The sequence below is a fragment of the Sapajus apella genome, unplaced genomic scaffold (assembly GCF_009761245.1).
Source record: "Sapajus apella isolate SASKATOON/1434 unplaced genomic scaffold, GSC_monkey_1.0 scaffold113, whole genome shotgun sequence".
In the NCBI taxonomy this organism is placed as follows: domain Eukaryota; kingdom Metazoa; phylum Chordata; class Mammalia; order Primates; family Cebidae; genus Sapajus; species Sapajus apella.
Window position 1 is genome coordinate 5,540,872 of NW_022437053.1, and position 17,338 is coordinate 5,558,209.

The 17,338-nt window shown below is 42.2% G+C and overlaps 1 protein-coding gene across 7 annotated transcripts in view; it reads left to right on the top strand.

Moving 5' to 3' along the window:
• NIPA2 (NIPA magnesium transporter 2) overlaps positions 1–17,338 on the top strand; it is a 31,787-nt gene that overhangs the window by 4,954 nt on the left and 9,495 nt on the right. For 6 of the 7 annotated variants that reach the window (XM_032259989.1, XM_032259986.1, XM_032259992.1 and 3 more), the window contains 3 exons: positions 7,031–7,262; positions 8,902–8,958; positions 16,968–17,058. In XM_032259989.1, coding sequence (XP_032115880.1) covers positions 7,124–7,262; positions 8,902–8,958; positions 16,968–17,058 — 287 coding nt within the window. In that variant the 5' untranslated portion in view covers positions 7,031–7,123. Of the gene's footprint in view, positions 1–394; positions 974–7,030; positions 7,263–8,901; positions 8,959–16,967; positions 17,059–17,338 lie in introns of those variants that run through there. The other variant, XM_032259991.1, reaches the window with a different exon arrangement.

A 17,338-nucleotide genomic window follows, 5' to 3' on the forward strand; every position in this document is an offset into this window, starting at 1 on the left:
ATTCGGGAGGCTGAGGCAGGAGAATCTTTTGAACCTGGGAGGCTGAGGTGGCGGTGAGCCAAGATCGCACCATTGCACTCCAGCCTGGACAACAAGAGGGAAACTTTGTCTCAAAAAAAAAAAAAAGAATACTAGACCATCTTTGCCTGTTCCTTAAATTATGTGTTTTCCACATTAAGAAGGTGGACCAATTTCGTAATTTTGTTTTCTTTGAGATGTATTTATTTCATTCTTGACATGCTTTATATTTAGTGGAAGTGTACAAATATGAGTAAAATTAATTGTGAAAATTGAGTTTTTTAAAATCTAGAGGGAAGAAGCAGAACAAAAACATCAGCTGGGTGTGGTGGTGCGTGTCTGTGGCCCTGTGGGTCTGAGAGGCTGAGGCGGGAGACTGCTGCAGCCCAGGCATCGAGGCAGCACCACTGCACTCCAGCCTGGGCCACAGAGCGGGACAGGGCCTCAAAGCACCAGGAAAACACCCCACACATAAAGAATGATAAGCAGAAAATCGTAAGGTTCTTTAAAAGTGTTTAAAACTTCAGTAGTTTCTTTTTGGAATTTTTAATTCTCTTAGTTGTGGAATCTTTGAGGATGGTCCCTTTGATCATCTTTACAACTCCTTGCCTGGCAAATAATAACTGCTCAGTGTTTGTTGAGCAATGGCCACAGCTGGGATTACTCCCCTGAGTCCTTCTAAGTAATTTGGGCAGGTTAACCAGCTGGAGCTTCCCATCTGTGGTTGGGAACCTAGTTGAAGTGAAATTTAGCAAGTTTTATTGTTTAGCTGTTTTTAATACTGGCCCTGCCTCATGGCTAATCCTTAAGAATAAAAAATACCTCTGTTGCAGGCTCTCCCAGCTGTGATTGACCTTCAGTTACAGAGAGAGGGTGTAGAGTGGGACCAGGTCTGAGAATAGTGAAGCAACTCCTTCCTTTTAGGACATTCCCTCTGATGTCCTATTTTCTAACTGTAAGTCAGAATGAGATCACTTATTTTCTTGGTGGCAGCAGGCTGCTTTATAGTTTGAAGGCTTGCAAATTTTATGTTGCTTGTCATCCCTCACCCCTCCACACATACACACTGGTATAGTTCCATGAATGAACAAACAAAACAACTGAATAACCTTATTTGGTGATAAGCCTTATTCTAGAAAGGCTTGTAAATCAAATTTGCTACTGTAAATGAGTGCCTTTTGTGAGGAAACCACCACAAAAAACCTAAATAGTTGTCTTTAAGGAACTTAAAGAGTTTACCTTGAAGATAGAACAGTGATTGAGAATTAAATTTAAAAGGCTGACTGAATAGTGGAAAGAGGAGAAAATGCCTGTTGGCTGGAGCCAATTGTAGAAGTCTTTGTAGCCCAGCGTAAGGTGCACCCTGGCCTTGAGTGGAGAACGCTGTGGGTTGCAGGAGGGGCTGGGGGAGGCCTGTCTGAGGGGGTCAGGTCAGCTTCCTGTGCTGGGAAATGAAGTGGGCAGGAGAGGGGTGGCTGGTCAAGGGACTCTGGAAATCCATATGCACACGATGGACCCAGCTGGTCAGAAAAGGCCTTCTCTCTGCTTTTGGTGTTTGAAATGTCCCATAACACATAGATTAAAATAAAAGGGAAAGGAGAAATAGATTTCAAATAGCATCATGAAACTTTATGTAAAATAAATGTGGAGAAAATTTCATATGATAGCCTTAGGTTAGGAATAATTTTTAGTGACCTTAGGATTAAATGAATAAAATTCCATTATATATATTGTTTTAATCACCTCTTTACCTCATCAGTGGGAGAAGGATTTCCACCCCACAATACTAACACTGGGCAGATGAGATGGACAGAAGTTTCCTAGTCTTCCGTTCTGAATGGAATGGAGAACCAGGGGCTGCGGGCAGCAGGCTTTGTGGTAACAAAAGTGCCTGTGGTTCCTGCAGAAAGACTTTAATAATCGCTTTAATAATTCCTTGGGCTGGTGGGGCAATGGGGCCTACTCCTCAGGCGTAAGCAGGACCTGTACCTGTGCCTGGTCACTGTGATGACAATTGTTTGGCAGCATAGGGAGGGAAACTTGAACTGAGTTCCTTAAAAGCTCTCCCAGTTTTTGTCAGATGTCAAGGCAACATGTGATATTGGGTCTTAATTTTAGACGTTACACCCCATGTATGTAACTTGCATTTAGTGAAAGATAACATGAAGTGTTAGTAAATATTAGTAAATTAAGTAGTTACAAATTAGTTATTTGAAAGTCAGGTTCATAGTATAAATAAAATCTGGATGGAATGCAGGGCTCACACCTATAATCTAGCACTTTGGGAGGCTGAGGCAGGCAGATTGCTTGAGCTCAGAAGTTACCAGCCTGGACAACATGGTGAAACTTTGTCTACAAAAAGTATCAAAATTAGCCAGGTGTAGTGTTGCACACTTGTGGTCCGAACTACTTAAGAGGCTGAGGTGGGAGGATCACTTGAGCCTGGGAAGTCGAGGCTGCAGTGAACCATGATGGTGCCACTGCACTCCAGCCTGGGTGACAGAATGAGACCATGTCTCAAAAAATTTAAATTTGGATTTGTGAGTCTGTTGTTATACTGGGGTTAGAATTGTAGATAAACGGCTGGGTGTGGTGGCTCAGGCCTGTAATACCAGCACTTTGGGAGGCTGAGGCAGGCAAATTAGCTGAGGTTGGAGGTTCGAGACCACCCTGACCAACACTGAGAAACCCCCGTCTCTACTAAAAATTAGCTAGACTGATGGTGCATGCCTTTAATCCCAGCTACTCGGGGTTGGGGGGGAGGGGCGGAGGCAGGAGAATTGCTTGAACCTGGGAAGTGGAGGTTGTGGTGAGCTGAGATTGTGCCGTTGCACTCCAAGCTGGGTGACAGAGAAAGACTTTGTCTCAAAAAAAAAAAAAAAAAAAAATTATTCCATTCATCCATATTCACCCAGAAAACATGTATTAAGACCTATTTTGAGTCGACCAGATAGTATGTGCATAGGCTAAAAGGGTGAATCACATGCGTGAGCCCGGGAGTTCATGGGCTCATAAACACGAATCAACCGGTCATGCAGGATGTGTTGGGAATAGTGTAAGCACAATTGTTTTTTTGTTGCGGTCTTTTTTTTTTTTTTTTTTTTTTGGATAACAAGTCTTACTCTGTTGCCCTGGCTGGAGTGCGGTGGTGTGATCTCTCGCCACATCTGCCTCCCTGGTTCAAGCGATTCTCCTGCCTCAGCCTCCTGAGTAGCTGGGATTACAGGCATGCACCACTATGCCCAGTTCATTTTTGTGTTTTCAGTAGAGACTGGGTTTCGCCTCCCAAAGTGCTGGGATTACAGGCGTGAGCCACTGTGCTCGGCCCTGCAATCGTATATAGAAATGATTGTTCTTGACATCTTGTTCCCAAGTTCTTCTACGAGGTAGAAGAACTCTTGAAATGTGTTTATGTCAGTGAGACTCACCTGTCTAGAATTGTTCCATAGGTATGCTGAAGTTAACTTGAGGCTTGAGATGACCAGTGTCTGGCACATAAAGTGGGTAAAGCCTTATTTATGAGCCAGTCTCCCTCACCAGACTGTTTAGCTTCTTTGTTTTCATGTATGTATCTGTTAATGTTGTAACTTACCCAAGATCTCACCCCCAGCTGGAAGCAAGAGGGGTCTCCAAACTCCCCACCTGAGACTTTTTTCATGGAATCATCTTGCCTAATGAACGGCACGGAGAGCACTAGGGATACTTTTCCAAATTAAGGGAGATGTCAGTTCTGGAAAGCTTTCAGGTAGACAGTCTTACTCATGAGATTATGACTGACGCTATTAAGAACTCAGTACCTTTTTGACTTGAGTGACTTCTTTCAGTGTTTCAGTATTATTTTGTCTTAGGTTGTGGGGTGACCTTGCTTTTGGGACTTTGGTAGTTTCTACCTTGGCATTCTTACACCTTTTGAGCACTGATGGTTGTATTTTAAAAATGATAATATGGAAATGTTCCAAAATAGACAAGAGCAGATACAGTAACACAGTGAGCTCCTGTGCATCCATCACCCAGCTTTTACTCATCACTGAATCCCTGTTTTCTACAGAAAATTTTTGGTTTTTCAAAAATTAGGGTGGAAGTTTTATACTTGTAGTAAGCCTGTTGGTGTGTAAGAGTTAGCTGTCTTGGTGGCATATAGGAATAGGCACTTAGATCATTCTCACAGTTCTGTGAGTCACTGGGACGATTTTGTTCTCTGCCTTTCACTGTGCCCTGTTGTGATCAGGAGATGCTCTTCAAGTGGCTGTGGCAGGGTGTGAAGGGGTAGGCAGAAGTAGAAGAGCCCTCTAGGGGTAGACTCAGAACTGGCACTCTGTTGCTTACACCTGCCTCCTATTGGCCAAAGCAAGCTTGATGGCCAAGGTGCAAATCAGGGGTGAGGGAGGATAGTCTTCTCATTGAATCATACAGGAAGCATATGTGCTTTGATGGGCAAATCAAAAACATTAGCCTTTTTCATTTCTTGGGAGTAATACCAACTCAGTGTGATAATGTTGTCTTTACCATGATTGTAGTATTATCACTCCTTATGTAACTATCTCTTGTCTCTCTTCTTTGTGAAGACTAAAAGCTATCACTTTTATCTAGATAGCTTAGCATAGTGAACACTCAGGGCGTACGGCATATATCCAGTAAATACTGGTTGAGTGGATGGATAAAGTAATTGAGGGGCCAGGTGGACGCAAGTTAAGTTGCTTTGGTTAAAAGCCAGTGTCTCATAACTTGAAGAATGGAAACACTTAGCTAGTTAGGGTCCTGACTGAATTGGAGGTTAGTTTTGGGACTCAGTAGTTAAACTGTGGGACTAAGAAATCCCAAGATGTGCTAGAAAGCTGGATTGGCAGTTATAACCAGTCATAAACCTTGTTGCTAAAAACTGTTTTTTCTCTGCTATCCACACTGTGCCTTAGTTCATTTGTCAACTGAGTTTATGAGTTGGCCATCTGGGGAAAAAAATTGCAGTCTTTGGGAAGCCTGTGCTTCCTTTCTGGTCTTGAGGCTTGAGCCCTTTAGGTGTCATGGTCCTCATGTTCTCTAGAGGCCACCGGTACCATCCCACACACCCCAGCAGACACCTCTCCACAAGAATCGTTATCCCCTGGTAACAAATACTGTGAAATCTTCTGAGAACATGCCCAAATAAGCTAAATAAATAAATTAGCATATGTTATATCCACGTGTTGCTAAGAAGAAAACGTATGGTAAGACAATTTTGAGTTTCTTTGTATAGATTATTCAAAAGGACACATTTGAGAACCTGATAAATGTATTTATAAACCAGATTTGTATATTGTTATGCCCAGTTTTTTATTCTGCATTTATTTTTTTATCAGAATTTATTTTTATTTTTATTTTTAATTTTTTAATTTTTTTTTTTTTTTGAGACAGAGTCTTGCTCTGTCACCAGGCTGGAGTGCAGTGGTGCAATCTCGGCTCACTGCAACCTCTGCCTCCTGGGTTCAAGCGATTCTTCCGCCTCAGCCTCCCGAGTAGCTGGGACCACAGGCGCATGCCACCACGCCTGGCTATTTTTTTTTCTATTTTTAGTAAAGATGGGGTTTCACCGTGTTGGCCAGGATGATCTGCCCACCTCGGCCTCCCGAAGTGCTGGGATTTACAGGCGTGAGCCACCGAGCCCAGCCTATCGAAAGCTTTATTAAGACTAGAACCTTTTTTATTTTATTTATTTCTTTTTTATTTAAAAAAAAAAGAAAAAAAGAATAATAATAAAAAGAATGAAGGAGAGGAAGAAAGAGGAAGCGGGAGAGAAAACGGGAGTGTTGCTTTATTGCCCGGGCTAGAATGCAGTCTAAAAATGGGTATGCCTATAATTGTGCTTAATAATGGAGACCTGAAAAAAATGAGGGAAGAAAATAACAAACAAGCAGCCAACCAATATTTCATTTAAACCTGTAAGTAGGTGTGATATGGTACTGATAAAAGTGTGTATTTTGTGTATTTAAAGTGGAGAGTTCTATAAATGTTTATTAAGTTTACTTGTTCCAGATCTGAGTTCAAATCCTGGATATTGTTATTAATTTTCTGTCTCATTGATTTGTCTGATACTGATGTTGAAGTCTCCCACTATTATTGTGTGGGAATCTTAAGTCTCTTTATAAGTCTTATATATCTGGGTGTTCCTGTATTGGGTGCGTATATATTTAGGATCTTTAGCTCTTCTTGTTGCATTGATCCTTTCATCATTATGTAATGTCCTTCTTTGCTTCTTTTGATCTTTGTTGCTTTAAAGTCCATTTTATCAGAGGCAAGAATTGCAACTCCTGCTTTTTATTTATTTATTTATTTTTGTTCTCCATTTGGTTGGTAAATCTTTCTCTATCCCTTTGTTTTGAGTCTTTGTGTATCCTTGCATGTGAGATGGGTCTGGATGCAGCACCGATGGGTTTTGGCTTTTTATCCAATTTGCCTGTCTGTGTCTTTTGATTGGGGTATTTAATTGATTTAAATTTAGGATTAATAATAATATATGTGAGTTTAATACTGCCATTTGATGTTAGCTGGCTGTTTTGCCTATTAGTTGATGTAAATTCTTCATTATGTTGATGCTCTTTACTTTTTGGTATATTTTTAGAAAGGCTGATACTGGTTGTTCCTTTCTATGTGTAGTGGTTCTTTTAGAAGCTCTTATGAAGCCGGCCTGGTGGTGATGAAATCTGAGTTCTTGCTTGTTCACAAAAGATTTTATTAGTCTTTTGTTTTATTTTGATTTTATTGATTTTATTTAGTCTTTTACAAAAGACAAGAACCTTTTAAAAAAAATATGGGATCAGAGTTTGATTGTTTTAACTTGCTTTTATATCATGATCCTAACTTTTGTCATAATTTGAAGAAATATACAGATTGGTGCTAGATTTAAATAATAAATATATTATCAATTATTAGTAATGAAGGAGATATTTTTTAGAAGAGAAATGGAGTAAAATTTTGAATTGCGTGTGTGCTGTCATGAGCATTCTGTGAAAACCTCATTTCATTTTGTATTATTTAGATTTGAAGACTGCTTCATTCTGCCTCCATTACCAGTGGTTTCTCTGTTCTGTGATCAATGTGATTCACAGGAACTTCTTAAGTAACAAACGAAATGAGCCAGGGGCGTGGAAAATATGACTTCTATATTGGTCTGGGATTGGCTATGAGCTCCAGCATTTTCATTGGAGGAAGTTTCATTTTGAAAAAAAAAGGGCTTCTTCGACTTGCCAGGAAAGGCTCTATGAGAGCAGGTAGGTTATGCCTTGTGTGACTTTGAAATGACTTCAGTGTGTACCTACATACGCAGGTTTTTTGATTGTAGAAGACCACATCTTCATTCCTAGTGAGTGTATTTGGAACTTTAAACTGTTCAAGAGTTCTAAATGTTTACAAAATTGATGTTTGGTTATTTACAATGAGAAAAGAAGTGAGAAGATGTCATAATTAGTTAACTCAGTCTTGCAGTTATCATCAAAGTAGAAACAGGGAGCAATGACAAATTAGCATACAGCATCTTCTTTAAATTTTGATATGCCTGCAGGTTAGGCTGGTCATGGTGGCTCATGCCTGTAATCCCATCACTTTGGGAGGCCAAGGCAGGCACATCACCTGAGGTCATAAGTTCTAGACTAGGCTGGCCAACATGGTGAAACCCATCTCTACTAAAATACAAATATTGGCCGGGCGCAGTGGCCTGACTTGTAATCCCAGCTACTCGGGAGGCTGAGGCAGGAGCTTGAACCTGGGAGGCGGAGGTTGCTAGTGAGCCGAGATCGAGCCACTGCACTCCAGCCTGTGTGACAGAGTGAGACTTTGTCTCAAAAAAAAAGTTCTTGGTTAGAATCAGAATTTATTTTCTTTTGTTTTTTGTTTTTTGGTTTTTTTTTTTGGAGACGGAGTCTTGCTCTGTCACCCAGCCTGCAGTGCAATGGCCTGGTCTCAGCTCATTGCAATTTCTGCCTCCCAGGTTCAAGCGATTCTCCTGCCCCAACCTCCCAAGTAGGTGGGGTTACACACGCCTGCCACCACACCTGGCTAATTTTTGAGTTTTTAGTAGAGACGGGGTTTCACCATGCTGGCCAGGCTGGTCTCAAACTCCTGACCTTGTGATCCGCCCACCTCAGCTTCCCAAAGTGCTGGGATTACAGGCGTGTGCCACCACGCCTGGTCAGAATTAGAAGTTATTATAGGCTGGACTCTTTCGTCCATGATAGTAGAAGTTCTGGCTTTGACCTTCAACATTTTGGCAGGAAGGAAAGAGAGTGTTTCCCTTGCTTGAAGAGTATCCAGTTTAGTGAACTTCCGGGTGGTGTAGGTTGTTTCTCTAGAAATCACTGACAAGTCATAAGACCCTGTGGGGTAATCAGGGTGATTGGCTCCACTTTTGACTCCTCTATCAGGGACATTCATGGTAGCCTCAGTGTAGTGGCATTATGGTCACGTCCCATTATTCTGCACTGGCTTCATTTCTAGACCTGATTGGACCTCATGAGGAGACCTGCTTTGGCAGTAAACAGTACCACAATTCTCTCTTCCCTGTGCCATCTCTGTGGCCAAACCTAATTCAGCAATCTCAGAAACATGAAATGATAGCCTCTATGGGGTTTAGTGGACAGAGGAGAAACAAACTGTCAGCATCTACTGCTCGTTCCCCCAGTCCCTGATGCTTGGTCCTGAGGCAGGTGCTCTCACTGTTCATGGTGGATATACTTCATTTACTTTGGCAAGATAATCATTAAGCAATTGTCAGAGAAATCCCCTGAGTCATGCAGAAACCTTTATTTAAAGTAGCAACTGAGATAATTAAAAGCTGTCATTATTCATAGTTATTATAATTTATACAAGAGTCTGACAGTCTTCCATAGATGTGAAATATCTTTTCATTCACAGGACAAGGTGGCCATGCATATCTTAAGGAATGGTTGTGGTGGGCCGGACTGCTGTCGAGTATGTATAAAGAACATTGCAAGAAAAATATGATAGCTTTATTTTAAAGTATTTGCATATGGTGTTATAGTCTCATTACTAGCAAGTTTTAAAACTTTAAATCTTGTTTTTTAATTAACATAATTGAAATAATATAATTTAAAAGTTCAGCAGTTTAGTAGCACTTTCTTTTAGTTTTTTGTTTTTAATTTTTGTGGGTAGATAGTAGGTAATTATGTAGTAGGTATTATAGGATACATGAGATACTTTGATAACGGCATGCAGTGCGTAATAATTGCATCATGGTATACATGGGGTATCTATCCCCTCCATAATTATCCATTGTAGTACAAACAATCCAGTTAGTACTTTCTTTTTTTTTTTTTTTTTTTTTTTGAGACGGAGTTTCGCTCTTGTTACCCAGGCTGGAGTGCAATGGCGCGATCTCGGCTCACCGCAACCTCCGCCTCCCGGGTTCAGGCAATTCTCCTGCCCCAGCCTCCTGAGTCGCTGGGATTACAGGCACACGCCACCATGCCCAGCTAATTTTTTGTATTTTTAGTAGAGACGGGGTTTCATCATGTTGACCAAGATGGTCTCGATCTCTTGACCTCGTGATCCACCCGCCTCGGCCTCCCAAAGTGCTGGGATTACAGGCTTGAGCCACCGCGCCCGGCCAGTACTCTTTCTTTCTGAGATAGGGTCTCACTCTGTCGCCCAGCCTGGAGTGCAGTAGTGTGATCATGGCTCACTGCAGTCTTAACCTTCCAGGCTCAAGCAGTCTTCCCACCTCAGCCCCCTACATAGCTAGGACTACAAGTGCACGCCACCATGGCCGACTAATTTTTTTAATTTTAATTTTATTTATTTACAGGGTCTTGCCATGTTGCCTAGGCTATTCTTGAGCCTCTGGGCTCAAGCATTCCTTCCGCCTCACCTCTCAAAGTGCTGGTCCCAGTTTTTCTCTTAGTTATTTTAAAATAACTAAGTACAGTTATTATTGGGACAGGCGTGGTGGCTCGCACTTTTGGAGGCTGAGGTGGGCAGAACACTTGAGGTCAGGAATTTGAGGCCAGCCTGGCCAACATGGTGAAACCCCGTCTCTACTAAAAATACAAAAAATTAGCTGGGCAGGGGGGCGGGCTCTTGTAATCACAGCTACTTGGGAGGCTGAGGCACGAGAATCACTTGAACCCGGGAGGTGGAGGTTGCAGTGAGCTGATATTGCACCACTGGACTCCAGCCTGGGAGATAGAGGAAGATTCAGTCTCAAATAAATAAATAAGTAAATAAATAAATTGACTGTAGTCACCTCGTTGTGCTGTCAGATACTTGGTGTTAGTCACCAAGTATTCAAGCCTTTCTGTTTCTTTTTTTTTTTTTTTTTTTTTTTGAGACGGAGTTTCGCTCTTGTTACCCAGGCTGGAGTGCAATGGCGCGATCTCGGCTCACCGCAACCTCTGCCTCCTGGGTTCAGGCAATTCTCCTGCCTCAGCCTCCTGAGTAGCTGGGATTACAGGCACGCGCCACCATGCCCAGCTAATGTTTTGTATTTTTAGTAGAGACGGGGTTTCACCATGTTGACCAGGATGGTCTCGATCTCTTGACCTCGTGATCCACCCGCCTCAGCCTCCCAAAGTGCTGGGATTACAGGCTTGAGCCACCGCGCCCGGCCCAAGCCTTTCTGTTTCTTATACCCTAATAGGGCATTTAAGTGGAATGACGAGGCCGCCTTTTTACCCATCTGATTAAAACATGTTTGATATGCCTGTGTGTTTTTAAAATTTCTGCTCAATGTAAGAAGGTAATTTTGAAAGTGAAAGTTAAGAATTCTATTTTAGTTTGTTCCCCCTGTGTTTGTTCTCATTCCAAATTGAAAAGAGGTATTCATTTGATAAGAGTTACCAAGTAAAAATACAAAAAATCATCATGCCTATATTGGTGATTCCCTTTGAAAAGGTACATGGAAGAAAATTATTCTGAAGACACTGCCCCCTGACTGTTCAGTCAGCAGATACTTACTGATCAGTGTTGTACCCCAGGCATTGTTCTAGGTGCTGGAGACACTTTAGTGAGGAAATCTCCACCCACATGAAGTTTACATTGTAGATGGGAGACATCAAACAAGATGAAGAACTCAAAATGTGTGTGTGTGTGCGCCTGAGTGTGCTGATAAATGCGAAGGAGAAGGAGTATTATGAAACGGAGGTTAGACAGGTTTATTAGTATGTTAGTTTGGGAGGCAGGGCCAGCCTCTCTGAAAGACACTCGTGTGATGATGTAAAGGAAGTGAGTGATCTGCCCAGATGATACATGGGGGGAAACACTGGAAGCAGGAGGAAACTGCAGCTGTGAAGGCCATGGTGTGGGGCGCATGCCAGGCCCATTAGTGTGAGATAGACAGCCCTCAGGGACTCACCTGGTGTTCATACCTCTCTCTAATCCCCTTTCACAGTGAATCAGTGCAGGTCAAAACAGTGTGATCCAAGAATACCACAGAAGTGATGACGTTTGGCTTCTAGGCACTACAGCTTTTTCCTTGATGCCTTGAATTGCTCACTTTGAGGGAAGCCAGCTGCTCAAGTGTATGAGGACACTCAGCAGGTTGGGAGCTCCCGGGCTCTCACTTTGCCAGGACTCCCTTGCTGGTCCTGAGAGTGAGCACCTCGGATACTGGTCCTCTGGCTCCTACTCAGCCTTCAGATGACTGCAGCCCTGGCTTTAATCTTTTTATTTACTTATTTATTTGAGACAGGGTCTCACTCTGTTGCCCAGGCTGGAGTGCAGTGGCATGATATTGGCTCACTGCATCCTCATCCTGCCAGTTTCCACCTCAGCCTCCCAAGTAGCTGGGACCCCAGGTTCATGCCACTAGGCTGGCTAATTTTTGTTTATTTTTTACAGAGACGAGGTCTCACTGTGTTACCTAGGTTGGTCTTCACTTCCTGGGCTCAAGCAGTCCTCCTACTTTGCCCTCCCAAAATGCTGGGATTCTAGGCATGAACCACCACACCCTGCCTTAAATCCAGGCTTTACCCTCTTGAAAGACCCTAAGTGAGAGCTACTTACTGACCCCTTTCTAAAGTTTTGACTAACAGGAACCAAGGGGGGTAAATGGTTATTGTTGTTTTAAACTGCCAAATTTTGGGGTGCTTTGTTAAGCAATATTAGATTACCAAAACTTTGGGAAACATTAAAGGGGCAGGTGTAGGAGTCAGGGAGTGAATGTAGGGGAAAGTTGCAGGAAATAAGTTCAGAGAACTCAAGAGGCCCCGATCATGTGGGGCCATGCAGGTAAATGAGAAGGATTTTTTTTTTCTCTTTTTCTGAGATGGAGTTTTGCTCTTGACGCCCAGGCTGGCGTGCACTGGCGTGATCTTGGCTCACGGCGACCTCCACCTCCCGGGTTCAAGTGATTCTCCTGCCTCAGCCTCCTGAGTAGCTGGGATTACAGGCCTGCACCATCATGCTTGGCTAATTTTTTTTTTTTGGAGACAGAGTTCTGTTTGTCTTGCCCAGGCTGGAGTGTAGTGGCACGATCTTGGCTCACTGTAAGTAACCTCTGACTCCCTGGTTCAAGCGATTCTCCAGTTTCAGCTTTCCAAGTAGCTGGGATTACAGGCTCATGCCACCATGCCCAGCTAATTTTTGTATTGTTAGTAGAAACAGTGTTTCGCCATGTTGGTCAGGTTGGTCTTGAACTCCCAACCTCAGATGATCCGCCTGCCTCGGCCTCCCAAAATGCTGGGATTACAGGCATGAGCCACCATGCCTGACCAGTTTTGTATTTTTAGTAGAGACGAGGTTTCTCCATGTTGGTCAGGCTGGTCTTGAACTTCTGACCTCAGATGATCCACCCGCCTTGGCCTCCCAAAGTGCTGGGATTACAGGCATGAGCCACCCTGCCTGGCCTTTTTTCTTTTTGTTTTTGAGATGGAGTCTCGCTCTGTCACCCATGCTGGAGTGCAGTGCCATGATCTGGGCTCACTGCAACCGCTCTCTCCCAGGTTCAAGAGAATCTCCTGTCTTAGCCTCCTGAGTAGCTAGATTACAGGCATCCGCCACCAGGCCTGGCTAATTTTTATATTTTTAGTAGAGACGGGGTTTTGCCATGTTGGCCAGGATGGTCTCAAACTACTGACCTCAGGTGATCTGCCTGCCTCAGCCTCCCAGAGTGCTGGGATTACAGGCGTGAGCCACTGTGCCTAGCCCAGGACTTCTCTGATGAGAAGTCATTAGAGACTTCTGAGCAGAGTGATATGGTTAGTCTTAGACTTTAATAGGATCTCTCTGGCTGCTGTGTTGAAGCATAGCCTGCATAGGGACAGACGCAGAGAAAACCAGGTAAGAGGCCATTGCAGTAATCAGGTAAGAGGCGGTGATAGCATTCCAGTGTAGTAGCAGTGTGGCGAGAAGCGGGAGAATTCTGGATCTGTTTTGAAGGTAGAACTGACAAGATTTGCTCATTCACCAAAATGTAGGGTATGAAAGACAAGAGTTCAGGATGGTAAGACTGCAGGAAGGACCTGGGCCGATGGTGTGGGGGGGGCGGGTAGCAGGAGTTTGATCTGGATGTGTTAAAGTTAGAGATGCCTATAAGATATTTAAGTAGATTTGTGAAGTTGGTAGATCTCAGAAGAATAACCTAGAGAAACTTCTGCTCTAGAGGTAACTGCAGACTCTAGAGGAGGTAGCTGAGAGAGTGAACCTTTGAAGGGAACTAACACAGCTCAGAGTCTGGTGCTGCCAAGAGCAGGAGCCACCACCTGCTCTGACTCACAGACACTACAGATATTGGAGGTATCATGACCCTAAAACAAATGTTTTCACCACAAGTAACTGTCATTCTAACAATAAACTAGACTATAATGACATTATAGATTTGCAAAACAACTAGAAATTACAGAATTAAAAACAGTAATGAAAATGAGTGAATTGACTTAACAGTAGGTTAGGTATGGCTGAAGAAAGTCTTCGTGAACCAGAGGCAGTTTGGAAGAGATTGTCTAGATTGAAGGAAGCAAGAAAAAAGGATAGAAAATATAGATAAGAGGGTTATGCAACTTAGGATTCAGTAAATAGTTGAAGTCTCAGTAAAAAGGGACACAGAATCAGAAGCAATATTCTAAGAGAAAATGGCTGAGAATTTTCTGAAACTGACCAAAGTTATCAAATCACAGACCCAAGAAGCCCTATAAAACCTTCGCAGAACCTGTGAAAAGCAAACTGGGCCTAAACATAATCATGGTAAAACTGATGAAAAGCAAAGACAAAGTATCTTAAAAGCAGCCCAAGAAAAACCTCATATTTCCCTCAAGGGGGCAGCAGATTGACAACTGAGTTTCAGCAACATTGGAAGAAGAAATCAGTTGGAAATACAGCTTCAAAGTGCTGAAAAAGTAGCTGGCAGTAGAATACTCAGTGAAAATATCCTTGAAGAATGAAACTAGGCTGGGCGCGGTGGATTACATGCCTGTAATCCCAGCACTTTGGAGGCCCAGGCAGGTGGATCACAAGGTCAGGAGTTAGAAACCAGCCTGGCCAACATAGTGAAATTTTTGTATTTCTGTCTCTACTAAAAGTACAAAAAATCAGCTGAGTGTGGTGGTGCACACCTGTAGTCCCAGTTACTCAGGAGGCCGAGGCAGAATAATCTCTGGAACCTGGGAGGAGGAGGTTGCACTCCAGCCCGGGCGACTGTGCAAGACTTGATCTAAAAAAAAAAGAAAAAAAGAAAAAAAAAAAAAGAAACTAAAACATGTTTTGGATAAACTGAGAATGTAATTATACTAAAGCAGATTTAACAGAGTATTCAGGCTGGGCGCAGTGGCTCACGCCTGTAATCCCAGCACTTTGGGAGGCCAAGGTGGGTGCATCACCTGAGGTCAGGAGTTTGAGACCAGCCTGGCCAACATGGTGAGAGTAAAAATATAAAAAATTATCCAGGCATGGTGACAGGTGTCTGTAATCCCAGCTACTTGGGAAACGGAGGCAGAAGAATTGCTTGAACCCAGGAGGTGGAGGTTGCAGTGAGCCGAGATCACACCAGTGCACTCCAGCCTGGGCGACAGAGTGAGACTCTGTCTCAAAAAACAAACAAAACAAAAACAAACAAAAAACAAAAAACATCAGTCTTAATGGAAGTTTAGAATTACAGAAGAGAAGAAAAATACAGGAGGAAAAGTGATGAGTACATGAGTACATCTGAGTGAATGCTGATGAATAAACATAAGAGATGGCTTGTGGACTTAAAATATCCTTGCATAAAATTTAAAAAATAACTGATAATCAACTGGAAGGAAGAAAATGGATTAAGAGTTCTAAGGTTAGAAGTAAGTGAAAATAACCTTGAAGAATGAAACTAGGCCGGGCGCGGTGGCTCACACCTATAATCCCAGCGTAACTGAGAAGGAAGTAAAGCTAAACATTAACATTAGACTTGACAAGTTAAGTATACATATGAAAAAACTAGAGTATTCAGTTAAAAAAAGAAAGTGTGTAATTTCCTAATTAATTAAAAAGCTGGGCTGGGCGCAGTGGCTCATCCTGTAATCCCATCACTTTGGGAGGCTGAGGCTGGCAGATCACAGGCCAAGAGATCAAGTTGACCATCCTGGCCAACATGGTGAAACCTCATCTCTTCTAAAAATACAAAAAAATTAGGCGGACGTGGTGGCACACGCCTGTAGTCGCAGCCACTCTGGAGGCTGAGGCAGGAGAATTGCTGAACCTGGAGGCAGAGGTTGCGGTGAGCTGAGATTGTGCCACTGCACTCCAGCTTGGCGATGGAGCTGTCACAAAATAAAAAAAGTTTCGAGAAAGCTTTTTCTTTTCTTTTTTTTTTAAAGAAGTCAATTCGAGATAAATAGGAATTAGAGAATAGAGATTATCCTGAATAAAAAGATATTTCAGGCATTGCTACCTAATTCCTGGATTGAATTTTAATCGTTAACAAACCATGTTTAAAAGGCATTTTAGGAATTAAAAAGGAGAGTGTTTACTAAGATAATAAAACGGCAAATTGCAGACAGAGTATAAATGAAGATGATTGTCCTAAGTTTAGCCAACAGAAGATTTATGTCTGAAATGTATAAAGAATTACCTTAAATCAAGAGAAGAAAACAGATAGAAGATAAACTTGAACAGTAATTCCCTAAAAGATTTCACAGGGTCAGTAAACAAATGAAAATGAGAAAAGCAAAGAAAATGTAGCAGAGTCGTCCCATACCCCTAGCAGATCAGCAGGGCAGAATTGGAGCTAAGGGAGCTCTCATATGCTGCTGAGTGAAAATTGGCATAACTGTTTTGGAAAAACCAGAAGCCAAGAAGCTTCCTTTTTGAGATCATGCCTCTGCCCTACGTTGGATTCCTCAGTAGCTTTTCAATTTAGGTAATTCCTTAGTGGGACTTAATTTCCAAGTGTTCTAAAGTTTCCTTATCAGAGAGCCCCTATCTAATGCCATGACACCTAGTAGGAAACTTTCTCTTTCACTAACACTTGCTGTTTTTCTTCATAACACTTTTAACTTCTTGGCACATGTGCCTCGTTTGTCTTCCCTCACTGAAAGTTTTATGAGAGCAGAGTCTTTGTTTTGCCCCCTGCTGTATTTCCTGATCCTGGAACAGGACCTGGCGTATCTCAGGATTCGCATTTTTAAAAAACCAGTGAAAAGGACTTGGGAGAAGTACCTTTACGTTAATGTTGGCTTCTTTTAAGTGATTTTTATTTACTGCCCTAGGATATAAGTGTCTATTTAAAATTTATATTAAAATGCCTTTATGTCAGCATGAACTACATTTCTTCAGTTAGATTATAGATATGTGTTGTTTCTTGAATGTTTCTGATTGACTTGGACTCTTACTGTAATGTTGGAAATTTACAGAACCATAACCCTTATTAATAGATTGGAGAAATACGGAGGTTACTAAATTCAGTTGAAATAATCTATAGATATTGTATAAAATGCAGGCATTTTCAAGTTGTGTACATACATTCTTATCTGAGATTGTTTCTTTTGTCTGTCTCCAAGTGGGAGCTGGTGAGGTGGCCAACTTTGCTGCTTATGCGTTTGCACCAGCCACGCTAGTGACTCCATTAGGTGCTCTCAGCGTTCTAGTAAGGTAAGGACACGACATTTTTCATCTAGAAACAGTAGTGAGTATCTTAGTCTGTAAAATATTAATTACCATCTGATTACATGTGTTCAACACAATTTACATTTCAACAACCTGGAGAACTTTGCTTTTTACACTATGTAGTACTTGCTTTTAAAACGTTATTTTCTGTGCATAGGCAAGCTATTGATTTGTGGAAGAAAATCCTTTGTCTTCTTGTATTCAGAGCCAGTCCTAGTTCTACCTCGAGTTCAGTTTTTTAAAATTCAAAGTTGGCCGGGCATGG